Source organism: Streptopelia decaocto (genome assembly GCF_964273445.1).
Source record: "Streptopelia decaocto genome assembly, chromosome: 12".
In the NCBI taxonomy this organism is placed as follows: Eukaryota; Metazoa; Chordata; class Aves; order Columbiformes; family Columbidae; genus Streptopelia; species Streptopelia decaocto.
This window is the reverse complement of record NC_138667.1, coordinates 7,072,299-7,097,970: the sequence shown is the minus strand read 5'-3', so window position 1 is coordinate 7,097,970 and position 25,672 is coordinate 7,072,299. Positions and strand designations below refer to the sequence as shown.

The window sequence follows — 25,672 nt, the reverse complement described above, 5'->3', positions numbered from 1 at the left end:
CAAATCTGTTCTTTCAGCTACAGAAATCAAAAGAACTGTTTTATATGCTGTAGGCTTAGAGGTGACTTTTCTCCCACAATTAATTAGTTTGAAACTAACAGGGCTGGGTTGCTACGAGTTTCAGTGATGGAGCTGTTGGGTTACGTGCATATATACATATATATGTATATATATATATATATGTTATTTTTTATTCCACTTCTGAGCTGCTGCTTCTCATCTGGCAGCAGGCTGCCAGCAACTGAGTCAATATTATTTGATGCTTGCCTGGTAGCTCACATGAATGGATCTGATCACCCCAAGCAAAGCCCCAGCAGCAAGTGGCCACATCACAGAACGCCCCCCGCAGCCCTGGCTCCGGGGATCCATCCCACCAAGGGCTGGGGGCCAAGGAAGAGGCAGCTGCGGCGCCACATCCTGGCTGCCCAGAAGGGCCGAGGGCTAAGCTGAAGGTGGCAGGGAGGCCTATGCTGCACTGGGTTGGATTCTCTGAATTCTGTTCTTGCACTTTGTGTGGAAATCCTATAAACGTAACCTGGGAATTGAGTGCAATTTATAACCCCCACATTCCCAAAGGCAGTGCGGACCAGATGTTTCAAAGCCAGTTGCTGGCTTCACCACTGATAAAGCACTGTGGGCTTGGTTTTACCTCCACAAATGCGGCTGTTAATTAATGCAACTTGAACACCCAGGTCCTGGAGGGCACCTGCCACCCAGCTGGCTGGTGTGGATGCCTAAACGACCCAAAAGATATTTGCAAAATTGCAGGCAGAAAGCTGCCCAAGCGAGGCCGAGCCGCAGCTCACAGTTTTGTACACAAAACAATGTCATGATTCATCCGAGATTGCCATAACCCATCGCGTTTCATCAGGATGCTGTGGCATTTAAAATGGCATTTCCTCCCATCTGCTGTGCATTAGCAGACAAAGAAAAAGAAGGAGGGGGGGAGAGAAGAGCAAAACAAAGAGGGGAGAAAAAAAAGGGATTCCTGACTCAGACTGTTCCCAAAGCAGCTCCTTGTCCTTGCAAAGCCCGAGCCCACCCGTCCAGGCAGAGGGCAGTGAAAAAGGCTGTGGTCAATTTTGCCTCCAGCGCTGTCTGGGGCCTGGATGCAACCCAGGACATCCCCAGGCATGTGGTGAGAGATGCTGATATTGATGGTGAGAGATGTTGATATCAGCAGTGACTCAAAACCCCACAGAGCTGCACCTGGCAAAACACCCAGAGGTAAGGGCTGCCAAACCAGAGACAAATCTCCCCAAACTAACCACTGTTGTGGCTTTGTTCTTCCTTGGTCATTTCCTTTTCTTCTGTAATCCTCCTCGGATTTTCCATTGCCGTGTCCCTTCCCTGCCTCACCTTCCCTTGGAAATGAGAACCCCATCCTGCGCCCCTACTTCTCCCTTCACAGCTCCTCCTCTCCTCTCTCTGCCTGTGCTCTCACCTCCTCTCCTCCTTGTCCCTTAACACTTTGTCATGCTCCTCCTTTCACCTCCATCTCTTGCACTCCCCCTGCCCAGACCCATCCCCAATTCCTCGGTACTCTCTCCTCCACTCAGCCCAGCTGGCACCTCCAGTGTGCTTTCCAGGAGGGAAAGAGCTCAAAGCCCTTTTGGTGGGGCACTCAGAGCAGCGAAATACAGCTCATCTTCTGAACTGAGCCATGAAGATTACCCCCAAATGTGGCTTGCACTGTCAGCCAATGATCTGACTCATGAGACACATCAGAGTTACCTGCTGGGGGTAACAAGGATCCTGTCCCGGGCCACCCATCCACCCTTGGCTGGGGAGTCCTGCCCTGGAGCTGAAGCAGGAGGAGTGACATGTTTGCAACTCAATGCTCTGCCTGGTATCAGCAGCCATGAACCGGGTCAGGCGAGGAGCTGTGCCAGCTGAGATGCTGCCAGAGCGCCTTTTCAGTCATCCCTGCTCCAACCCCATGGTGTAAACACTAGCAGCAGAAACTTCCTCAGGCAAACAGCCCAGGATCCCCCAGTTTCTATACCCCACGGGTGCTATGTACCACCCTGGCATTCCCATGGGTCACAGGGTCCCTTTGCTCTGCAACCCCACAATGGCCCTAAGCAACCCCACATACACCAAACACAAAGGTCGGACGATGATGGGAGATGTGTCCCCCGCTACTGCAACGCACTGTACGCCAGAAACTTAGGGGTGGACCAAGACATTAAATTGAAGCTCATAGAGCAGCAAAGTGTCCCTTCAAGCCCGAGGGTCCAGCAGACGTGCCCAGAGGCTGTCAGCTCCAGCCTGAGGAACGCCAGCGCTCCTCAGCCTGCAAGCACGCTCCCTGAAGCTGGGCTTGGCCCTGACACAAGCAGTCATTCAGAACGGAATAGGTGTGGACAAGTTTGACCCCAAGCAATAACCAAAGAGCATGTGAAAGTGGCAGCGAGCAAAGCTCTCAGCTTGTGCGGCTGCGGGCAGGGAGGAGGCTGTGCGGTTATTAGCAGACTGAGCTGAGCTAGCTACTCAATTACAGCTGTTTTATCCCCTGTCTGGATTTGAAACAGCTTCCTCCGATCTCTTCGTGACTCAGTGTCTTGGCACGGAGGACGCATACTCCAGAGGTCAGCTTTTGAAATCCACTAGGGACATTTCACCTTCCTAAAATAAAGAGTGGGCAAAATATTTTCAACCTCCCTCCAAAAAATGCACACACATAAAAAATCGCTCCTTAATAAGTGTATGTTGTTGGGTCTCAGCTGGCTTTGGGCTGGGGTAGATTTTCCTATTTATAATCATACAGCTGTTTGCTGACTGAATACCTCTATTTATTATTTGGCATGTTTACTAACTGCCTCAAATACCCTCTATACCTGTAAATGTGGTGCAGCATACATATTATTTTTTAGATTTCTGCATTTAAGTGGGTTGTGTCACTCCCAGGCCCCGCACTGCAGTTTGCTGAGGGTGTGGTTTGAGGGCATGAAGCTTTGGACTCAGGTGACCCTGAACTGCAGCAGACCTGCAAAGAGACGCTTGGGGGTAAAAAATGAAGTCAATTTTTTAAGCCTTTTGCCCATGGGCACTCAGAGCTTTATTATATATTTGCCATTCTTGAGAACAGTCTCTCCTGAATGTGTTTTCTCCTGTCTGTTCACCCAGCTTCCTCCTTTCTGTGTTTTACTGAAATTGGTCGAAGCCAAACCCTTTGTGCTTTCCAGTGCATGAGTACTGAGCCATGGGAAGGAAGAGGAGGTCTTAAAATGCCGCAGCGCAGGGGCTTGTTGGGTTCAGGGCACCAGGGGAAACTAATGCACTTCATACCATGAGCCAATGGCTCTGCCCGTACCATCCCATCCCTGAAAGTCCTCAGGACCTCTCGCCCTCCTTCGCCTCTCCGCTGGCATCTTGACGACTTGCTGATCTGGTCACTTGCATCCTCCTCCTGCCATCCTGCCACTGCTAAACATCCCATCCACCCTCCCCTTGGACCAGTCTAATGGTTCTATTGCCATTCCCTGCACCACACAGGGTCCATTTAATAGCATTTGTTTAATTTAATTTGCCTGGAGAGGCTTCATTGTCCAGGAGGAACCCTCTGCTTCTTTCTGCCCCAAGCCTGGGCAGCACCTCCTGTAATCACCAGCTGGGAGTGGGCAGAGATACAGGCAGAGGACAGTTGGTTTTAGTGTTAAGATTTAGGGTTTTTTTATAAACAAAGCAAACTGAGCAGTTGGTGGAGGTATAAAACCATTCCAGACCATGTCGAAGTAGATTCAAACCTGTCCATCAATATACCCGCAGCAGGCAGTGCCCTTCATGGGGCTGAATCTCCTCCCAACCTCATTTTCAGAGGCTGTGAAATCAGCTTCCCTGAGCATCAATGACCGTTTGTGCAGGGGGAGGTCAGCCCCAGAAAGAACTAGCCAGGTCTGCGTTTCATTTACAGGAGCTGTAAAACCACCACCTGGCCAGTGGCTTTACAGCTTTGGACGATGCTGGTGTCAAAGACGTTCGGTGCAGGAGCCAGCTGGAGCTGAGCCAGTTTTATATTTAATCTTGCCTATAAATACAAATAACGGGGTCTGTATTTGGAGTGAGTGACAGGCGCACCACGGACATTATTAAACCTTCCAAAAATAAACCTCTGCCAAAGTGAAGGGAGCCAGATTTTTCCTGGAAAGAATCAGAGCAGGACGGGGGGGTTGGTAACGGGGCAGCCCCTCTGCGAAGTGCCCCTCTCCAACAGCTGCTCCGTGTCAGGAGCTCCTTCTTTCCTCTCACTGTTTGCTTATTTTAGCCCCCAAAATGCCTGAGCAGCTCCTCAGAGCAGCTCAATGTCACAGAATCATAGAATGAGAGAAGTTTGTGTTGTAAGGGACCTTCCAAGCTCATCCAGTGCCCCCCCTGCCATGAGCAGGGACATCTTCACCAGCTCGGGTTGCTCAGAGCCCCGTCCAGCCTGGCCTGGGATGTCTCCAGGGACGGTTCATCCACCACCTCTCTGCCCAACCTGGACCAGGCTCTCAGCACGCTCAGCGTAAAATATTTCTTCCCCATGTCTGGCCCGAATCTCCCTTCTTTAGTTTAAACCCATCACCCCTTGTCCTATCGCAACAGGCCCTGCTGAAGTCTGTCCCTGTCTCTCCCACTGGCCCCTTTTAAACACGGAAAGGCCGCAACAAGGTCTCCCCGGAGCCTTCTCTGCTGCAGGCTGAGCACCCCAACGCTCTCACTGCAGAGCTGTCCCACCCTCGAATAATCTCTGTGGCCTCCAACAGCTCCGTGTCTGCCCTGTGCTGAGCCCGCAGAGTGCGGGTGCTGCTTCAATAACAGGCGGGCTGGCCGGGCCGCTGGCCCCGCCATGGGCTGGCACCCCCGGCCCCGCCACTACACTTCCCAGAGAGCCGCGCGGCGGAAGCGGATGGGACGCGTGTGGGCGCAGCACGCGGTGGCCGGGGCGGCGGGGAGCGGGCCGCGCCATGGCGGCGGGCGGCGGGGGGGGCCGGGAGCTGCTGGCGCTCATCCACCAGCACCTGCTGCGCGGCGGCTACGCCCGGGCGGCCCGGGAGCTCCAGGCGCAGAGCGGGCAGGTAACGGGCAGCGAGGCCCGGGTGGGGGCTGGGAGGGCAGCGGGGCCTTAGGGGGCGGTGGTCCCGGAGCACAGGCTTCGGCGGGGCCGGTGGGCCTGGTCCCCCTTGCTCGCCGTCCGGGACCCACAGCTCCCTGCTGGACGCACGTTCCGGCCCGGCCCCGAGTGGGTCCCCGCGGTGCCCGCGGGCTGTCCCGGCCGGGGAGAAGGGCCGAGGCCGGCAGCCCGCCGGGGAAACCCGTCCCGGGCGGGGGGTGCAGCTGCTCCCCGAACACGTGCGGCTGCCGGTGAGGTCCCGCCGGGGGTGGGACACGCACGGTCACTGGGAGCCTGTGTGGGGGGAGGACACGTCCCAGTGCTCCCGGGGGTTCCCGGAGGGGCCTCTGCGGTCCCTGGTTCAGTCTGCTGGTCGCATCCTGTAGCAGGGCAGATGCCTGACTTGTGTCCCCTCTGCTTCCACAGAAATTGCTCCCTTCCTTCACCACCTCTCTTGAGGACATCTTTACGCACTGGGAAAAGTAAGTCCAAGGAGGAAATTACTATCAAATAGGTTCCAGGCTGCTTGGCACGTGTGATCTTTATTTCCTGGAATTTCCCGTTGTCAGAGTATTTCTGATGATAACTGCTCAGCAGATTTTCTTCCTAGCCTCTGTTTTCAGACCGATGTGTTTCAGATGTTAAAGACTGCTTTGTTTTAGAATCTCCTGAGCTAGAAGATAATTGTTACTGTAGTTTTGAGCAGCTGATGCTCTTCTTGCCTGTTTGGGTTGATACTGAAGTATCGTGGAGCTCAGAATTGTGCTTTACAGGCAAAAACCTATTCCCCGGTTTTGTTTCACTTTCTTTTTAAAGCCATGTGCTTTGCAGGAATAGTGACACAAGAACAGAGAACTTGGGCAACTACTGCAATGCCAAAGCTCTTACAGGGACTTAAACCGTGGTGGAACCCACATATCTCCTGACTCAGAGGAAGTCTCTTGGTTCCAGCCTGTCCTTTCAAGCCCTGACATGTTCCCCCCAACGCCTTCCCACCTTGTTATTCCTCTGAGCGCCCAATGTGAAGCTCTGCAGCGCGGAGCCTTCCCATCTCTGGGGTGCGATGGTGCGTGCACCCACCCTCCGCACCACGGGCTCTGGGTTGCTGCGGGGGTGCAGCGCTGCAGAACCAGTTATCGGGGTGGAGCTGGGCATCTGTGCCCATGTTGGGGAGCACTGGGATGAAGATGCTCCTCAGCGTGGCCGTGCCAGAAGCTGGTGGTTGCTTCAAAGGCGTCTTCTGCTAGAACGCCTCATGCCTTGGTGCTGCCCCGGTTCTTGCTCTTTTGCCTCCATGATTTTCTTACTTGAGCATGAGAAAGACTGGATCTAGGCGAGGACGTGGTGGTGTAGGGACAGGCTTGTGGTTCTTCCCTCTAACAATTTCTTGCTCTCTTGGGTATTGATGGTGACCTTTCTCTGTGCAAGGTGTCCTGGGTGCTGCTGCAAACCCATCCAGACACTGTTGCTTTTAAAGCTTGGGGGGTGACAGGGCATTTGTATCATATTTAGTTCCTTTTTCTCTAGTGTCACCCTTCTGTTGCAGTCTCCACGCCCGACAGGTAACGCCTTTTATTCCTGGTCCCTCTGGGTGAGTCACAACAAGGGATGTATTGACAGGTAGTTTCGTTTATCCAGAAACTGCCCTTCCTGGCTGGAGTGCTCTTGATGGGTGAGCTGTAATTCTCACATCTTGTCACTTCATAGGCTTTTGCCTTTCCTCAGACTGCACTGCAGCTCTTACCTGTCCAGTTGAGGCCATCTGTGGTGCTCTCCTTCAGAAACTCTCACAAAGTGACCCTGAAAGTTGAGATTTGCAGTTACCAAAGAGCAGCCTCCCTCCAGGGCTGTGTCAGAGGATGCTGCTGCTGCGAAACTGATGAAAGGTGCAGGGGCAGCAGGACCAACTCAGCCCCAGGAGCAGCCAGAGCCCTGCAGCCCCCAAATGCTCTGCTCTGCTGTAGGGCCAGCTCCCATGGGCACCACTGTTTTCCCAAGCACCTGGTCGCTCACGACAAATTGTCACAGCGTTGGGGTGTCATAGCTGCCTGTGTGCCTTGCCCTGTTATTTTATTGAAGGTATTATTACAGTAGTGCACAGCACTTTGTAAGAGGAAACGTGCCTTCAGCCTAGCCTGCTTGCAAAAATTAGGTGAACAAATAAAATAAGCTAAACGGGCACAAAAGCAGGGTTTTTCTCACCTCTGATAATTGTGAGTGTCTCAGTGCTTTTAACAACTTAGAAGTGCTGCATGTGTGAATCACTCACAGACATGTGCCCAACCAGTGTTGTCCCTGTAATAAAGTGAATGCATTACCTGTGTTTTCTTTTTAAAATTAATGATAACTTTACCCACATCTGTTCTGCTGGTACAGGTAGGGTTCAGAGCCTGGAAACATCTTTCTCCAGCTTAAGTGTTTAGTCGTCATCTGCGATGGCTTCCTCCCCTTCTTGCAACACATATTCTGTAGGTCCAGCTACTTCCATTCTTAAATCTTCCTGTAACCTGACTTTTCTATCTTTTGGCCTGTGAGGCCAAATTCAAATGATTTTTGTGGCCATTAGATTCACTTCTCATGGCCTCTTGGAATACCAAGACCTGTTTGGGCGTCACTGCCTTCACCCTGGGGCTGTGTTTATTGACTGTCTGGCTATAGTTGCCTCCAGGAGATGGAATTTGTTCTTCAGGGTGCCTTTACTCTGTGGTGAGCACTAGCATGACCAGATACATTTTTACTTCTCTGCTAAAGGAAGAAAGACACAGAAAAATAAAAGGTCTGTGTTCAGTATCTCCTGTGAGTATTGCAAGGATATGTTGTGCTCAGGAGGACTGGAGATGCCTCCTGCAAGGTTAGACAAGTATTTCTGCCACCCCCTTGGGAGCTGTAGAGCAATGACACTGTGTCCTTAGGCTGGAGCCTGGCCTGAGAGTAGATGAATAATTTTATTCTGGTTTGTTCAGGGTATCTTTTCTCCTTTTTGACACAAATTCTGTTCCCTCAGAACTCCCTCGAATTCCAGGAGAAGAAAGCTGAGTGATGAGGGGCCAGCCGTCCCGGAAAAGATCAGAGTTCCTGATCCTGTGAGCAGCTCTGAGAGCTCAGACAAAGAAGAGGATGAGAAAGAGAAGGCAAAAGCTGCAAAAGGTAGGAGCCTTTCATTTCCCTGGAGCTGACAGAGCTTGACTGGAGGCTTGTGTAGGAGCAGCCTGACTTGCTTGGCTAGAGAAAATGCCTGTAAATTGATGGCTATTCCCTTGTGCTTTTAGAAAAATAGGACAACTAATTTAGCACCCCTTCTACTGTGGAGTTTCTGAGGAGCACAGATGTCTGCTAAAGCTAGAAAAAAACTGTTATGATTCATTGGGAAGGGATGGGTGTTGATGCTTGGTTGAAGCCTTGGGAGCCTAACGCTGCCCACCGTGGAGCACCTTCCGTTTGTCCCAGGAGTGTGTTGGGCCAGCAAAGGGAAGGTCTTGTCCATGGATGGAGGAAGGACTTGTTGGTTCGTTTGGAAAGCCAGTGCCCTCTGTCTGATGTGGGGACAGTTCCCTGGTGCAGCTGATGTGGGAGGTGTTGGCTTGCATAGTCTTAACTAAAACCCATATTGTGTGTCTGATACGTTTTGGCTCAGTCTCATCTGCTGGAGACCAGCCCCTGGAAACATGCAGATCTTGGCAGGTTCCTTGTCTTGGTGGTGGGAAGAAGAATGGGTTGGAGGAGCACAGCACTTGCCTTTCAGGAGGACAGTGGCAGTGGTCTTGGGGCAGGTATGGAGGTGGGACCCTGCCCTGCCTGCTGGGGCCTTCCTGCAAACCAGAGGCCATCTTAATGTTAGAGACGTGCTCACACGATGTCTCTGTGGCTCTCACACAATGTCTCTGTGGCTCTCTTCCGTGCAGCAGCCAGCCTTTCCTTGGCCACCAACTCAGCAGTGAATGCAGAGAGCAGTGAAGATGATGACTCCTCATCAGAAGGGGAGACACCAGCTGGAAAAGCTGCAGTTACGGTAAGGCAATTTGAAGGCTGATGGTATTCCGTGGCTAGGACTGTCCCAGGCTTGTTGGCGTGTGTAGGCTTGTGGGCTGGGGTGGAATTTATATTTAAATGACCCTCCTACACTGGTATAAACCTTCTCTTAGATATCTGTCCCCCAAGTGCTTTCCTAAAGAGCTCTGTGGCTTGCCTGGCTGTCAGATTGCTGTTTTAAGGTATGTTGTGTCCAGTTTATCCCCTCATTTGTTTATAGGCCTCTAATTTCTTTTTGCTTCCTGTAGGTGACACCAGCTGTGGTGAGTGGTAAAGCTGCTAATTCCCGTCATTCTCCTAAAAAACCCACTGCCCCAGCAGGCAAAGCAGCAGCATTCTCTGCTGTGAATAGAACTGTGGTCGCAAACAAGCAGCAGCCCAATGCACTGGCTGCATCTGCAGCTCTGGCCAAGGCTGAGCAGAAACTGCCTGGTCCTGGGAAGCCAGGACTTGCCGCAACAGCCGTGGCCAAAGTAGGTCAAGGCAAAGCACCAGTAACGACCAAAGCACCAGAAGGCTCCAGCAGCAGCAGCGACAGCTCCTCATCAGAGAGTGAGGAGAAAAACGAGGCACTGACTGCCAAGACCCCAGCACCAAAAGTGGGTAAGGAGCCCATGGAGTGTGGTAAATGCACGTGTGCTCCAGCTTTGCTGTGAATCAAATCCGAGCTGTGCCTTCCGCCTGTTCCTTCCTGCTCCCTTGCTGGAAAGCTCAGAGCGATGCTCGTTCCTTGAGGAGGCTGTGAGAATACTGCAAAGCAGCCAGCTCCAGAGCTCTGTGGGATGAATCCAGCCTGCTTGCTCCCATTTCAAGCGGCAGATTCTGTGCTAAGATGTCTGTCTGGCAGCACCCAGCACCACGGGGCTGGATATAACAGCGCAGCATATCTGAAGGAGAGGCAGCACTAATACTGCAGATGCTTTCAGTTTTTTGGAAAGGCATTGCAGCATCTTCTCTTTATTCCCAATTGCAAAGTGATTATTTTGGGGTTTTTTGAAGTCTTTCGGGAAATGTTCTACTGCTTTGAAGTGGGTGTGTGTGTTCTGGGGAGTGAGGAACAGGTCGTAGAAGCTCTGAAAATCGTTTTCTGGACTGTTATCCAGAGCAGGTCCAGCCTGGCTGAGTGTCCCTGAAGGGAGCTGTGTGGGGCTGCGTCAGAGGGTGGCCAGGAGGGATCTCCTGTCTCAAGGGAGTGGTGATCATGGGCCAGCATTTGTCCGGAGAAGCGGTTCCCAGCAGGGCACTGATGCTTTCAGCAGGGCTAGGCCCTCTTCCCTGCAAATCCCCTTAGCCGTCTTTGCGGCTTGTTTTGTTTTCCTGACTTCAAAAGCCACATTAGCATCCCGCTCTGGGAGCTCAGAGCAGACAGCAGCTGTGACATCCCCTTGCTTGTGTTTCAGAGCTGAAGCAGGTGACTGGGGCTGCTGAGAGCAGCAGTGAAGAGTCAAGTGATGAAACGTCCGAGGAGGAGGAACTTGCAACTCCAGCCGTCCAGGTAGCTTGTCCAACCCGTGGTCCTCGTCTGTAGGAAGTCACTTCCCTTCCCTCAAAGGAGAGAGGAAATGCTGCAGTGCTGTAGTCTGACAACACTCTGTTCCCTGGGCGTATGGGATCCCCAAACACAAGGCCAGAGAAACATGCTGTGTGGGTGAAAGCCCCACTAATCCCTGCCAGCATCAACCATTCCATCCCAGTTCCTCCTAGTGCCTGAAGCTGAGGGAGATCCTTTGATCTGTAGGTGACTGGTGTGCAACTCCACAGATGTAGCCAGGCAGTCTGTGGAGAAAGTGTCTTGCTTCAGTGACTCCACAGCCCCTGGGTCTGAACAAGTCTGTCCCAGTCAGAGTTAGCAAGGCAGCCTTCTTCAAAACAGACCCCATGCACTTACAGCTTTCAATCAGTTTCTTCCAAGATGTTATGTGATTTCTTCTGTTCCTGTTCCCCCCTGTCCCTAGGCAAAACCAGCTGTGAAAACAGCGCAGGTTAATGCAACACCTGTGAAAAGTGCACCTGCTGCTCCAGTGTCCCTCAAAAAGAACACAGTGAAGCAAACGACACTGACACCAAGCCAGGCCAAACCCTTACCCACAACGGTTCCAAAGCCTGATGACACATCAGAGAGCAACGAGTCATCTGACAGTGAAGATGAGGAACCTCCATCAGTAATCCAAGTGTGTTTGTCTGAGACTCTGTCTCCTTGCACACCTCTCCAGGGCTAGGAATCACAGTAAAATGGAAATGTTGTAAATGCTTGTAGTGTATAGCAAAGTCATGTTGGGGGTGGGAGGAAAGAGGCATGGGGTGTTTAAAGGCACCTCAGTGTCTTTGCTCTGAGCTTTAATCAAGCCATTGTGCATTTCTTGAAAAAAAAATCTATCAGTACTTTTAAATTCAAAAAAGAACAAAAAAAACCCCAACAATTCTTTTCTCACCTAAAGAGGCAAATTGTCATGGCTCAATTTGCCTCTCAGCTATAAGTTGCAATAAATAGTGTGTAATTTGTTGAACTGTGTTGCAGCTTAGTCTCCCTGCTGTGGAGAGTGCAAAGTGCTGCGATGTACTTCACTGGAGGGGACTGGTAGTGTCAGCGGGCTGATGAAGAATGTCTGGTTATGCTTTCTCATCTTGGTCAAATTGTCCCCACACAGACAGATGAAAGGATGTCTTGTGTGTCCTGCCAGTTGCTAATCTTCCTTCAGCATTTGCCTTTCCCAGGAGGATTCCTTGTTTCACGCTGTTCTTGTCTTGTCCAGGCAGAGCCACCCCCAAAATCCTCCCAGGCCGTCCCATCCCCGGCGAAACCTACACCAACAGCATCACGCTCCAGCAAAGCAGCTCCAGCAAAAACACTTAATCTGGTCCAAGGGAAGCCAACACCCAAACCAGCAGTGCCAAAGCAGGCCAAAGCTGCAGCGGGAAAGACTGCTGCTCCCACCAAGCCTGCTGAAAGTACAAAGCCAGCGGAGATCTCTGACTCCTCAGACAGTGAAGAGGAGGATCCCCCTGTGCCCATCAGCCAGAAGGTAGGTGGTACCACCCTCAGCTTGGTGCCAAGGGATGCGATATGCAAGAAAATTGTTTAACCCTTGAATGTCACCACCGATCTCCGTGAAACGCCAGTAGCACGTAGTATGTTGTATCTTGGTCACTCAGAGGGGAAGATCTTTCTTCCTACCTGAAAATGAGTATAGCCTAACTCTTCTCACACAGTCATCCCAGACAAGGGTGGGGGATAACCTATGTGATACCAGCGGGTTCTCTCCACTCATACCAAGCCCCTCTGGAGTGGGCCTGTGTGCGAGGTCATGGACAGCTTGGTCGTGGCTGTCCTGGGAGAATTTGTTTAGACTTCTCTTGCAAGAAGGACCATGAACTGGACTCAGGTGGCTGAACTCTTAGGCAGGCAAATCCTTTCTCGAGACCATTCTTAGGCTCATTATACAGAGACCTTCTGCATTGACTCAGCTTCAAGGATCTTTGCAAAGGGCCCTGAAAGCAGCATTTTGGAGATGGCAGCTATTATCTGCTGGGGAGGAAGGGAAGCTGGGGGCAGAGCCTCCCATGTCCTTGCAAGGAGGTTCTTTGTCAACACATCCCTTTGCTATTGACAGGCAGGAGCCGGAGAGGCTCTGCATTTTTGTCTTTATAGCCTTGGTCTGCTAAGGTGGGTGGAGGGGGATGCATCTCTAACAGTTGGCTCTATGCTGCTCTCTTCCTGTGTGATCACTTGTGAAGGTTCAGCTCTGGGTGGCAGGAGCAGCTATTCTGATACCTGTGCCATGGGGTCTCGCTGTAAAACTATTGATACTTGTCCATTCTAGCAGGGTTGTAGGTGAAGGACATGTCGGGGTAGGTTTGTTTCCCCCCAGTGTTGATTTGAAGCTGACAGCAGCAGGTACAGCTATTTAACCACTTCAGTGTCTTCCCTCTTGCAAACTGGCAATTACCCTTCAACAGCCACCAGTTAGCAAGAAAGAGCTTGTCATTGAGCAAGCTCTATTTTTGCCAAACAGGCTATTTCTTCATGTGTTAGTAGCCTACAGTCAGAGACCAGGAGTGAAGCCTGAAGATTAGGCTTAGCTGTGTCCACAGTCCTGTCCTCACAGTCAAACTCTTAGCTCATCCTCACCATCTGCTGCTTGGGCATATGCTAACCACTGACTTACTGTATCCTACAACTTCCTCTGGCTTCTGTGCAAGATGCAAACAGATACAGGGCGTTGGAAGCTGCTTCATCTTTCCTTGTGGGGGTGGATTAGCACAATTAAAATGAACATCATGCCGAAATTGAACTGCTTAATTGGTATGTTTACCCCCGAAGAGTCAGGAATATTTAGTCAAAGAACTTGACAAGGTGTTTGCATATTTTGTGGGGGGAAGGATGGTGGCGGGGGACAGTCTGCATTGACCTTAAAGATACTGTGAGCTGCTTTTCTTGTGGAACTGCTAATTCTGTTCTGCTTCATCTTTCTCTTGGGCATTTTGGGCCAAGGATGGCACTCAAGCCCTCTGTGGACAGGCTTTGGCTTCTGCTTACCAGAACTGGGCGTGAGATGCACGTGCATCCGTTTGCTGGGAACCTGTGTCTTCCTTGACGATCCAAGGAAAACCTGTGCATGCTGCACTGATAGAAGCTGTGCCAGCAAGTTTTTATCTTGGACCACAGGCTGTGTGGGGAGAGGCCAAATCTCTCAAGAGCTGGAGGGTCCCAGTCTCTCTCCCTCCCCAAACCCTGTACTGGCTCCCTTGCAGGTGACAGTCCCACCTTTGCTGTGTGGTGGTGACACAGCCAAGATAGCAGTCCCAGTCCTGAGACTCTCTGGGTGCTTCCGCGGTGCACAGGCAGCACTGAAGTCTGACTGTTACAACGTGCTCAGCGCACGTGGCTCAGCGTTGTTTCCCCCTCTTGTCATGCAGCACTGTGTGATGCAAACCGACCCGGCGAGCGGCAGATGGGTCGTGCCGGAGCTGAGTCATCACACTCGCACTGAGCCACGGGCAGCTCCTGGGCTGCGAGCTGGAGGGGGAGCAGAAAAAATTATTTCCTTTTGAATTATTTTCTGCTTCTCTTGAGTTGCTTCAGTACCTGTGACTCTGAAGTTGTCAGAAGCTCTCTCTGCCTGTGTTACGCTGCTCCCTGGAGCTGTGCTGTAGGACATGGTGACTGTCAGCCATCTGACAGTGACCAAGATGAGGTGGATGGGGGGACCTTGGCCCTGTCCCAAGGTGATGTCAGGAGTCCTGAGGCTGTGTAAAGCTTATGGTGGTTTCTCTCTGGATACTGTTATGTTCCTTTTGTGTCAGGAATGGCAGCTCTTTCCCAGTCTCTTTTTACATCAGGAAATTAAGCAGCACTTGTGCCGTGCACCTAAGTAGGGGAGGAGCCAGTCCTGATGCTATGAAGGTCTTGAAAATCAGCAAGTGTGGTCTGATCGCAGTAGAATCTTACCCTGCACAGCAGTGCTCGGGACAAGAGGTAGAGGAGCTAGCACATTCAGGTAGAGTGTATGAATTCCTGTGTCCATTTCAAGTAGTTCTCTCTCTTCAACATCACAAATCTGGCCTCTCTCCTGGAGACTGTGACTCACTGGGATCAAAACAAAACAGACGAGTGAGGTTTGCAATCCCCCACCTCCTCCAAGCACTTTTGGAGGTTTCTGTTTCTCTAAGCGGAGTCAAAATGTGCTTGGCTTGTTCGGAGAGCTGCTCTGTAATGGGATAAACATGCAGATGCTGTTGTCTGCTTAGTGTTTGGCTTGGAGATGATAAACGCTGCCCCAGTGGCAGCCCTCAGCAGGGCTGTGCCAGGAAGCACGGGAAGATCCATCCTCCTGGGAGGCTGCTCGGCTGGTGCTCTTGGCTGCTGAAGTCCCCCTTGTCCTCTGCTGTGGGCTGAGAGGGTATGGCTGTGTTGGCAGCATGGCGGGGTTGGGACAGGCGTTGGCAGGGGCTGTGCAGCCGAGCAGGAGCCTCTCCCCTCACAGGAGGCCTGGAGACAGGCACTGGAGCAGGCTGCGTCACGTGCAGGTTGGATGGGGTCTGCCTGCCCTGGCAAGCGTGATGTGCTCCTTGGCAGAGCAGCCCAGAGATGAGCGACGAGTGCAGTAAACGGAGTGGGCGCAGAGCACTGCAAGCTTGGAGAATATCTGCGGGTGGTGAAGTTACCAGATCTCTCAGCGAGCACTCCCTCTGCCGTTGCTGGCCTTCAGCAGCATTTGGGGGTGCCTACAGCCCTCAGCCCAGGATGGGAGAGGGGCTGGGAAGAGATGGTCTTCCCTGGCAGTTGTGTATCTGGTGCGGTGACAACTCTGGCTTCCCAGTGCTGATGCATGAGTTGCTTGGGATGGTGGCTCCTGGCCTGTCCTGTGACATCAGAGTATTGAGGGGTGCTGTAGAAAGGCACAGCCCAAATGATTTGTAGGGTTTTTTTTTGCTGTCTGGAGATTTCTAAATTCTTAGACCTGTTGACAGACCAGTTTCCAAGGCGCTCAATTGTATCGTGGGTCCTTGTCTGTCTCTGCCTGCCCTCTGTGCTGCCAAACGCTTGTGTCAGCCCTGTATCTGCACCGAGCTCTCCAGCAGCTCTGGGATGTAGCTGCTCTGATACTGTGTCTGCGTTTTGGTGCAAGGCTTCCCAGCTCCCACTGATTCCCCACGCTGGGGGAAGGTTGTGCTTAAACAAGAGGCTTCTTTGGAATGTGGTTCTGGGGTTATGGTGCTTCTCCTGCCCTCAGGTTCTTGTCCAGCCAGTGTCTCAGCCTCCGTAAGGAATTGCTGCCATGAGCTTATGAGCACTGTTAGCCCTGTGAGCTCATGCGATAAAATGTGCTCGGGCTTCCTGTCAAAATCACATTGTGAAATGCGGCAGCGTGTGTCTGCAGCAGCTCAGGCCAGGCAGTAACTGAAGCCCATTCCAATCTTGACATGCTAAGGATGGAGTGAGCGTTAGTAACAGCTGCGTTAGGGTAAAATAAAGCCCAGCTTGAGCTGAAACTGCACTTAAACTCCTAAACAACACCTGTACTAATACCACGTTTCTGGGCTTGTGTTTCTTTTTTGTTAAGAGGTTAACAGAACAGGCTGGGCCTGTTTCCAACCTGAGCCAGGCTGCTAAAGCTGAGCCACCTGAAAAAGCAGTGGGAAGTACCTTGAAAAGCCAGGTCCCAGAAAGTGAGAGCAGTGACTCGTCTGACAGTGAAGAGGAGTCCCCTGTGGTACAGACACAGCCTCCACAGCCTGGTAAGTCTCTTGGCAGCAGCCAGGATCCCTCACCTGCATCCTTATGGATTTCCTTCTCTCCTCTGCACATGGAATGGCCCAGCCTGTTGTGATAGCTCCTGTTCTGGACAGCCACGGAGAGCAACTCTTGCTCTTGATGACAATCTCTTATGCTTTTCCTGCAGTGAAGACCAATGCTGTGCTCCAGCCAACAAACACAAAGAAGGCACCAGCTCCAGCAGCAGCACCAGCCCCTCCACCTGTGGACAGCAGCGGGGATTCTAGTGAGGAAACGGATTCAGAAGAGGAAATAGTTCCCCCTTCTCAAGTAAGGAGCCACTGACTCACTGGATGTGATTCTGTTAGTCCTGTACTCTCAGGAGGTCTCAGGACTTGGGAGGTGGTAGTTGGGGAGGTGATGCACAGTGCAGAGAGGAGCCCTCCCCTTGGTTGGGTCAGGTTTTCTTGGCAACATCCCTGAGTCTCGCTGACCCTGGCTCTGGGTGCATGTCTCAGCCGCAGCAAGCTCGCAGCGTGAGGGAGCAGCAGAGGGTGTGAATGTTTTGGCAGGAACACAAGTAGGTGCACGAGCCCAGACCTCCTCTGGGACTCTGTCCGCTTCACCATGCTTCAGGGAGTTAGACTGGAAAAGCAGCCAAATCCTTGCAGGTAGAGTCTTTGCACAAGCTGGGAAGCTCCAAGACAACCTGTCATGTTTCCTCACAAACCCCTGGGCATGGGCTCCAGCTGGAGCTCTCTGGACCCCGCCTTGGGAGGCTGGAGGGATCTGCCCTGTAGGGTGGCACAGTGACCCCAAATCTGTGCTGAGGACACTGCTGAATGTTGTGGAACTGATCCCAGCTCTCTGACCTGAGTCTCTTTGTGTCACCTCTCTGTGTCTCCATGCCAGTCCCTGGGGCCTGAGCTGTCCCAGGGTGAAGCTGGCTTGGGTATCTCTGCACTTCTGCTGCAGTTTGAGCCTGAGAAAGAAATTTCATGAAGAAGCTTTGACTGAGGAATGTGGCCACCGTTTCTGCATGGTGGTGGCTTGACTGGGGCTCTGAGCCCCAGGCTCAGTGACCAAGTGCACTTCTTGTCACACACGTACGTGTCCCCTGTCAGGCCAGCACCCCTGCTGGGAGAGAACGATTATGTGCATCCAAGGAAACCCTTCCCCACGTTGGCCTGATGCTGTGGCCACGGGAAAGGCTGTCTCCCCCAGCTGCTGGGCAGGCAGCCAGCCTGAGCAGTCCTTGATTAAAGCATGTTTTTAGTACCAGGATTGTATAAAATAATGCAGTTGCTGTAATTTGAGCTTTGTGCAAGACGGCTGAGAGCTCACGTCGGATGGCAGCTCTCTGCACGGTGGAGCATTGCCTTTCTGAAGGCCAGATGTTGTGCAAGGGAAACGGCAGCCCACAAAGGCCCGGCTTGTTGGATATCTGGAGGGGGGTGCTGCTCACGTAGCCTGGTTTATAACACAAACCGGGAGGCTGAGCACTCCTTCCTTGCTCCCACTCTCTCCTCTGCTGGTGTTTGTGTCTTGGACCTGATGTCAGTGTCTGATTTCCATGCCCCTGGTTCTTCTGTTTTTAACCCCTCTTAAGTTTAGTTTGATAGGAGGTTTCAAATGTGAGGCAACAATATTGCTTCTTGTTAATTTGCTCTCTAATCTGTGGCTTGCTTGTGGACCTGAAGGCAGATTTGCCATGTGATTGGTGTCTTTGCTTTACCTCTGTTGCCAATTAACTCTCGATGTGTGATTTTTAGAGTTAGATGTGGGCTGTACCGTGCATGAGAGGTTCTTGGGCTGACCTCAACACGAACCAGAGCAGTGTGACTGAAGAAGGGCTGAGGTGTTCCCAGCCCATCTGTTCTGGGCTGCTTCCTATAGTTCATGGGCATGAGCAGTTATTCCTCCTTCCAGATGCATTTCATCTTCCTCTCCCCAGGCCCCCACTTCTGGCCTAAAGCCAACAGTTCCTGCAGGAAAAGCTCCTCCAGCCACCACTGCCACCCCGCAGGCTGCTCCACTGTTGGGCAGTCCCAGAACCCCAGCCAAGAAGCATGAGCTGCAGCCAGCACAGAACACGCAGCAGAGTCAGGCCCAGCCAAGTCAGGCCCAGATGAGCCAGATTGTGACCCCCGTCCAGGCAGAGGAGAGCTCGGACAGCAGCAGTTCGTCGGACAGTGAGGAGGAGGAGACGCCCCAGCAGACCCCCAAACCCGGTCAGTTCTCTCAAGAAGATGCTCTCAGGGCTGTTGGCCAGTCCAGGGTGGGGACAGTGTTTTTTTTATCTCATGGGACACGTGTCACCTTCACGTAGTGGTAGCAGAGGTGTTCCCCTCTCCAGTGTGGCACGGCATGCCCCTTTCTGTGGAGGGAGAAGCCTTTTGGTGGCAGTGACTGGGTAGGTGAGCCCAGCCCCAGGTGGCAGTGGTGGGTTTAATGGGACAAACTCTGCTTCTCCAGCAGGCTCGCTGCAGAAACCAGGAGGGACCCAGCTGGCCCAGAGCTCCTCCTCAGAGTCCAGTGAGGAGGAGGAGGAGGAGGCATCATCACAGGTACAGTACCTGAGCAGGCTGGGATCCTCTCAGGTCTTGTAACTAGCTCCTAATTAGGATGAAGAGGGGGCTAAATTCTCAGCCATAGCAAACAAGGTGCAGGGTGGGTTTGCCAGCACAGGAGTGCAGTCTCCCCAGTGCAGTGCTGTGAGCAGGAGAGAGGCTTTTGAACCTGGAATGCTCCCCCAGGCAGCCAGGCCTGGGCTCCAGCTTCCCCAGCAGAAGGGATGGGAGGAGGTTGTGCCTTGCAAGGGTTAAACCAGGAGAACTGATGCACGGTGCCAATAGCAGCAGGATTTTTTTTTCCCTTTTTTATTTGTAACTTAACCCGCGTCCAAGCCATTAAATTTCCTTTCTAAGGAACGTGCAGGGCGTGCAGCACATCTGCAGTGCATTAGCTGTACGTTGGTGCACGCTGATGGCCAGGAGCCTCCCCCAAGCCTGCTTTACTGGGTGAGAGCAAAGAGGAGAGACCCTCTCTCCATCAGCTCTTGCTGCTGTAAGCTCAGCCAGCATCTGTCAGTGCTGGCCCCCTCTCCTGGCAGCCCTGCTCTTTTCAGGGCCACCTGAGCGGTGCAGAATCATTCCATGGGCGGCCAAAGGTGGGACCTTCACTTGGAGTATGGGGGCAATAGCAGCAGAGACAGATCTGTGTGCCTGGTGTGGGGGAGGTTGCCCTGCCTTGACTCCTCAGTGTGTCTGTGCTGTTTCAGTCCCTCCTCACAGGTTATTCAGGACTCTCCAGGACCCCAGCTGCACCCCAGGCACCAAAGACAGTTCCCCCTCAGCCTGTAGGCAAAGCGGGTCAAGCGAAAGTGGCCGTGACTGCTCCCAGCTCCCCCGCCAAGGCCGCCACGAAGGCAGCCACAGCCAACAACCCCAGCAGTGACAGCAGTGACTCCGACACAGACATCAACCAGGTGGCTGAAAACCACAAAGCAGGTGGGTCTCCCTTGCGAGGTCAGGAATCTGCTTGACACAGGAGCAAAGCTGTGCTGGCACAGGAGAGTGACAGTGGGATGGGGCCCTGTTCCCAGTGTGTCTCCACTGCAGAGCCCAGCAGTGTGCAGTGCTGCTGCCGTCTGCTGGCGTCTCCTAAACACAACACGGCCCTCTCCTCCTTCAGTGCCCCTTCTGCCCAGGTTGTCTTGCAAGGCTCTGCCTCCTCCAAGTTCTGCTTTAACTGCAGTAATTATTGCCATTAATGGGAGCAGGTAGGGCTGTCACTGAAACCTCTGCACACCGCATCGCTGTGATGCAGTAGATGGCTTCTGTGTAAGGTTTAAACACCAGCTGAAGAACATCTATTCTACAGTGGTGGTGTTTAAGACCCCCCTTGGTCTTTCTGGGCTCCATAGCATGTAAGGAGGGCAGAGGAGGGGAGGCGTATGGGAAGACCTATGGAGAAACAAAATGTTTCTGTTCTGCCATCTCCCTGTTGCTCTGGTTGTGGGCAAATTGTAAAACTTGGAGCTGGAAGCTGCTTCTGCTCTGGTTTGACCCTGACACCTTCAGATGAGCTCTGGTCTAGCTGTGAGCTCTGGCCCATTTTGGAGGCTCCAGTGTTGACCTCTTGGGCACGTGGTTGTTGTGCAAAGGGTTGTTGAGGGTGTCAGAACTATCCATAGACTCCAGAAGGGCCAGGTGCTGGCGGATGGGCTGTTGGTTAACTGTGGTGCTGTGGGTACCTCCTCCACCTTGGGGAGTCACTGGCTTGCCGGGGTGATGTCCTGGGGAGGGACTGCTCTGTGCTCACCTGTCTGGTCCTACAGTTTCCTCTAGTCCAGTCCCTGTACTCCATGGATGTGGCCAAAGGTGTTGTCACCTGCTTCCCTCACCACATACTTGATCTGAGGCTGAAGCATCTTACTCTGGCTCTGCTGTAGCTGGATGACCAACAGGTTTTAATTTTGAGGGAGAAACAGATGCTTCTCTTCAAATGCATATTTCAATCATCCAGTAATTCATGGTCTATGTAACAAATGCTCCCTGAGTTGTCTTCTCACTCTTGTCATTGTTTCTCCAGAAAACAACCCCCCTCCAGGGCAGGAAGCCACAGGAGCCTCCAACAAAGAGAAGGTGGCAGGAAAAACAGAGCCAGGTCATGGCAGCCTCAAACCTTCCCCACTCAAGAAATCTCTGGCTGTGAAAGAGAATGACATTGGGGCGAAACTGGCGCAAGTGACCCCAGTGGCCACAATCTCCATCCCACAATCAGAGGAGTTGAGTTCAGGGAGCGAAACTGAGGTCACTACTGCTGCTGAAGTTCCTGCAGTGCAAACACTGGAAGGGTTGGCAGTGAAGAAGAAGAAAAAGGAGAAAAAAGAAAAGAAGGAAAAGAAGAAACATTCCACCACAGCAGACAAGGCTGTGAAAACATCTAAGAGCAAAGACAAAGAGAACAAGAAGCAGAAAACGTCTCGGAAGCGGAAACTGTCAGGAGAGTCTGGGGCTGTTGGGCAGCCCAAGGAGAAGAAGCGGAAAGGGCAAGCTAGCGACGAAGTACCCAAAAAGAAAAAGAAGAAAGCAGCTGGTGACCTGGAGAAGCTGCCAGACAGCAAGGAAAAGAAAAAATCAGCTAAAAGTAAGCATCCCTCACTTGGGGCGGCACTTGCAATAGGTTTTTGCAGCTGATGCACATTCAGCCCCCGGTGTGGGGCCTTGTAAAGGAGCACCTGCCTTCCCAATAGCTTCCTGCCTGGTGACTCCCCTCGTGGGCTGCCCAAAGCCAATGCCAGATTTTTAACACCCCACTCTGGTGTTTTTCTGCAGTCTCAGCACCAAGTTGTGTTGTAGACAGTAAGCTGGGCTCTCCTGCCCCTCTGTCCTGCGTCCAGCACAGGAGGAACTGCATTAATTCTTGTGCGGATCCTTCCCACTTGCTGAGCAAGCTGGTGTCCCTGTATATCTGGTGTCCCTCTCTACCTGTCCTGCCAGGGCTTTCTGCTGTCCTGGGCCTTGTCCTGGCTGGAAGCAGCTGTGTAGCTGAGGGCTGGCAGAGGGTTGAGGTGAGTCTGCACTGAGCCTCCTGAGGCCTCCTTTGCCCTCCTTACATGACTGGGCTTGAGTTCTCGCTAGTTGTAATGCGTGAGAACAGTTCTGCCAGCCCAGCTGGCTGCTCTCCGACAAATTCAACACGTGCTAGCGAAGAGGTAAGGTGACATGTGGCTGGGGACGGCAGGCAGAAGGTCCCTGACGTGCTGTGGGCACGGCAGCGGAAGCCCAGCGTTCACACACGCAGGGCTTTGTGTTAGAGCTTCCTGGACGCGGCTTCTTGCTGCCAGCCTCTTCAAAAGACGTCAGCCATGAAATCTGCGCTGTCATCTGCCTGGTCAGCCACGGCTGTTCCCCGTGGGGTGACACTGCCCTTTCCTGACCCTGCCTGATCAGTGTCTGTGCAGTTACATGGTGAGCAGCTCATTCAAGAGACGTGACTCAGGGCTATTACCCGTGCTTTAAAACCCCTGGAGAAAGGAGAACGGTACCAGCCTCCTGCTCCTTGCTCCCAGTTAAGTGTTTCCTGTCCCTCTGGTCTGCATGCCTCTCTAATGCTCCGTTTGCTGCCCTAATGCATTTTTTTTTCTCTGCAGTGCAGACTGCATTTGCAAATCGGAGCTGGTTCTGTGCTGGATCTTGTAGGGTTGGTTTTTTTTTTTTTTTAAAAAAAAAAAAAGATGGAATGAGTGGGGCACTTCTGCTGGGGTTTCTGTTTTGCAGAGAGGCAGACCTTCGTTTTGGAGGAGACAAGATTGTCCAGCAGCCCTTGTGTGGGCTGTTGCACAGGGTTGAGCTGGAGCTCGTTGGAGCAGTTGTGCTGAGCTGAATCACGTGTGTTTGTAGCTCTCCTTGCTCTGTTTTCTGCCACGTCCCCAGCTACTCCAGTGCTGAACTGGTTCCTTGGGGTGGGTGGGCAGCAGGAGGTGGAAAGAAGGGGATCCTGTGTAGTTCTGCCCAGACCTGTGCATGGATGTTGGCATCAAACCACTCTGGCTCAATGGTGGTGTAGAAACAGCCCTTGTAGCAGGCTTTGCCCTCACCCAGTTACCACTCTGGAAAGCTTGCTCAGGTTTGGATGAGATCAAAAGCTCACAGGGGATGCTCCATCTCAGAGTCTAGCAATACCAGAGTCCCCCTTGGTTGACTTCTCTTTCCCTCTCCCAGAAAAAAAGACTGGAAAAGAAAAGAAGAGCAAAAAGGTGTCTTCGGAAGGGCAGCCTGTAGCAGACAGCTCTGCCGAGGTTCAGAAGAAGAAGAAGGTATGTGCAAGACCCTGGGATGGGGTTACCATGGGAGAGCTGTTCTGAATCGCGGTGGTGGTGCTCATCCCTGCAGTGTGCCAGGCTGGAGAGGATCAGCCATGTCCTGCCCTTGCTGGCAGCACAGGGGAGGCCGCAGGTGGTTGTGGCTCATCTTGAGACCTTGGGTTGGTGGGGATTGGGGTGGTTTGAAGAAGGGCTTGTTCCTGTATTGCTCCCCCAGGAGAGATCCCTTTCCCTGGAAGGGTCAAACCCAGGAGTGAGTGCTCTTCTTCAGCTGCCTGGTCATCTAGTTGTTCTCAGCAGAAACTGGAGTTCCTGAGGGGTTGGCAGGCAGTTCTGTCCCATCCCAAGGGCTAGGAAGGGGGACAGAGGGAGGCTCTAGGATGTCCTTGTCATGGGTATGTCCCTGTAGGGATGGCAAGCCAAGAAGCCTCTGTGGCTTGTGGCTTTGATGGGTCCTTCATGTTTGTGGTGTAGAAGATACTGATTTATTTTTCATCCTTTACTTTTTAGAAGAAGAAAACATCTGAACCTGAAGGACTGTAAGAAGGTACATGGTCTGTAGGGACTCTCGGTGCCTCTGAATGGCGGTAACCTTGGCCAAATTCAGTACTTCTGGGCCAGTCTCGGGAAGACGGTGTCCCCGCTAAATGTTCACTGCACCAGCCTGGCCTAAGATTAGAGGGCCAAGGAGCAGAGCGGTGTAAGGAAGGTCACGCAGCAGTGTGCTGGCTTCTCTGGATGTGTTTGATCTCAACTCTTTAGCTGCTGAGAACTGGATGTCCAGCCTGGATGTTGCTGTCCTCTGTCATCAGCAGAGACAAGTGGCCTCTGGCAGTGTCCCTGCTGACCATAGGCAGCTTGGAAAAATAATATGGATTAGATGGTGATGGTGTAGCCACCTGGAAGTGGACCAGATATCCCTGCTCTGCTCAGCTGTGCGGTTGTTCTCCTCCTCTCCATCCCTAACTCTTTTAACTCCTCTCCCCAAAGGTACCACCTCCCTGTGATTAAGGATTTATGAGTGAAGATGAAACAGAGGAAAAGGAAGCTCATCGGGAGAATTCCAATCTTTTTTTTTTTTTTATAATAATTTATAACTTCTTTTAACTGTGACTTTTAGAGCAGAGCAGTGTAACTTTATGCCTCCTCCTGCCCTGCTGTGGCCCAGAAACGAGTTTATTCCCCCTCCTCGCGGCTCACCTGTTGCACAAGAACTCAACTGAAGGAGGCAGGTTGACCAGACAAGAGCCAGCGTGTATAAACTGCTTTCCTCCTAGTTGACATTCAGCCATCTCTTTCTCATCACAGAGTTATATTTTTAAGAGAAACTTCTACCTTTTTCGTTTTTTTCCTTCCCCCCTTCTGTCACTTGTGTTGTCAGTCCTTTTGCTACTATGGAAGAGACCTCTTGGGTTGACTTTTTATTCTGACACTGACGGCAGCAATTATCGTGTCCCTGAAGTTGCACTGAACAGCTGTGCCCAGCAGCTGTTCTCAGCCAAGGCGGCAGAATTTTTTGTGGATTTTTTTAATGAAATACAAAATAAAAAATGAAAAAAAAAAAGTGAGATTTTGCTTCAGCTATTTGGAAAGGAGGTGGCATGGGGCAGGTCACAGCCCTCTCTGGAGGATGCTGTAGGTTGGACAGAGTGTAGCGTCTCCCGATGTTTGTGAGCACCACTTCAACCCCTGGGGAAACAGGAGTTGCGTCTGCCTGCTCCCTGAAGAACAGACGCTGTTGCTCCTCAGCTCTGAACTGCGTGTTCTTCCAGCGTTGATTTGTACTTTTTTTTCCATTACTATAGTGCTGAGAGGCTTGTGCATCACCCTGTGCAGACCCAGCCTCCTGCCCTGCTGGCAGCTGCTGCCCTGTGCCTTGTGCTGGGCTTGTGCCTGTTTCCTCACATCGCTCCCAGCCCTGGGGTTTGACAGGTGAGGATGAAGGGAGTGGATCCCCCCTCCCAGGCTGTGCCGCCCAGCTCTGGCTCTGCTGCTGAGGGCAGAGCTCCCTGGCTCCCTTCGGGTGCAGGAGGGGGAGGGCTCCAGGGCTGGGGACTGTTCTCCTCTCCCCCCACACTGTCACTCGCTTAAAGGTGACACCAGCCTCCTGGGGTGCAGGAGAGATTGAACAAGTAATGGGACAAGAGCATGGTGTATGTATGTATGAGCCTGGGTGGAGGCATACGTGTCTAAGTGTCTTTGCAGAGATTTTTTTTTCCTTAACATTCATTTATTTTTAACTTAGCTTCAACTCATTTGCAAGCACTGCCCTGATGGAGTTTTTATTAGGCTTCCTTATTCAAAAGTTTATTTGAAATAATTAGCTTGTGAAGTCATTTATAAAGGAACTAGCAGATAAATTCAGGAAAATTTGAAGCCCCTCTGCCTCCAGGGTGGGCTCCTCCGCCCGCTGTTACCCACTGCTGCGGCTGCTCTCCAGCCTGAAAGCAAAAGCCGAAGGCGAGCGTCTCTACAAAGCTGAGCACTCCACAAAAACACCCTT

At 52.2% G+C, this 25,672-nt stretch overlaps 1 protein-coding gene across 4 annotated transcripts; it reads left to right on the top strand.

Annotated features, from left to right (window-relative positions):
* Positions 1-4,911: 4,911 nt before the first annotated feature.
* On the top strand, positions 4,912-25,584 carry TCOF1 (treacle ribosome biogenesis factor 1). 4 transcript variants are annotated; one of them, XM_082063301.1, is made up of 17 exons: positions 4,912-5,060; positions 5,522-5,577; positions 8,100-8,242; positions 8,998-9,104; positions 9,373-9,727; positions 10,525-10,619; positions 11,080-11,295; positions 11,878-12,147; positions 16,189-16,363; positions 16,528-16,670; positions 18,295-18,571; positions 18,816-18,907; positions 19,621-19,849; positions 20,934-21,491; positions 23,069-23,163; positions 23,680-23,716; positions 24,160-25,584. In XM_082063301.1, the coding sequence occupies exons 1-16, from the start codon at positions 4,950-4,952 to the stop codon at positions 23,710-23,712; spliced, it is 2,955 nt and encodes a 984-aa protein (XP_081919427.1). In that variant the 5' UTR covers positions 4,912-4,949; the 3' UTR covers positions 23,713-23,716; positions 24,160-25,584. The 4 variants fall into 4 exon arrangements, with proteins under 4 accessions (XP_081919427.1, XP_081919428.1, XP_081919426.1 ...); XM_082063302.1 differs by having other exon boundaries at positions 18,819-18,907; positions 23,680-25,584; XM_082063300.1 differs by having other exon boundaries at positions 23,680-25,584.
* Positions 25,585-25,672: the final 88 nt, after the last annotated feature.

Bases quoted from the DNA above. Each gene is read 5' to 3' on its own strand.
- TCOF1 (XM_082063301.1), top strand. From the start codon at position 4,950: ATGGCGGCGGGCGGCGGGGGGGGCCGGGAGCTGCTGGCGCTCATCCAC. The intron at 5,578-8,099 runs GTAAGTCCAAGG...CTGTTCCCTCAG, and splicing joins ATCTTTACGCACTGGGAAAA to AACTCCCTCGAATTCCAGGA. The intron at 18,908-19,620 runs GTACAGTACCTG...GTGCTGTTTCAG, and splicing joins AGGAGGAGGCATCATCACAG to TCCCTCCTCACAGGTTATTC.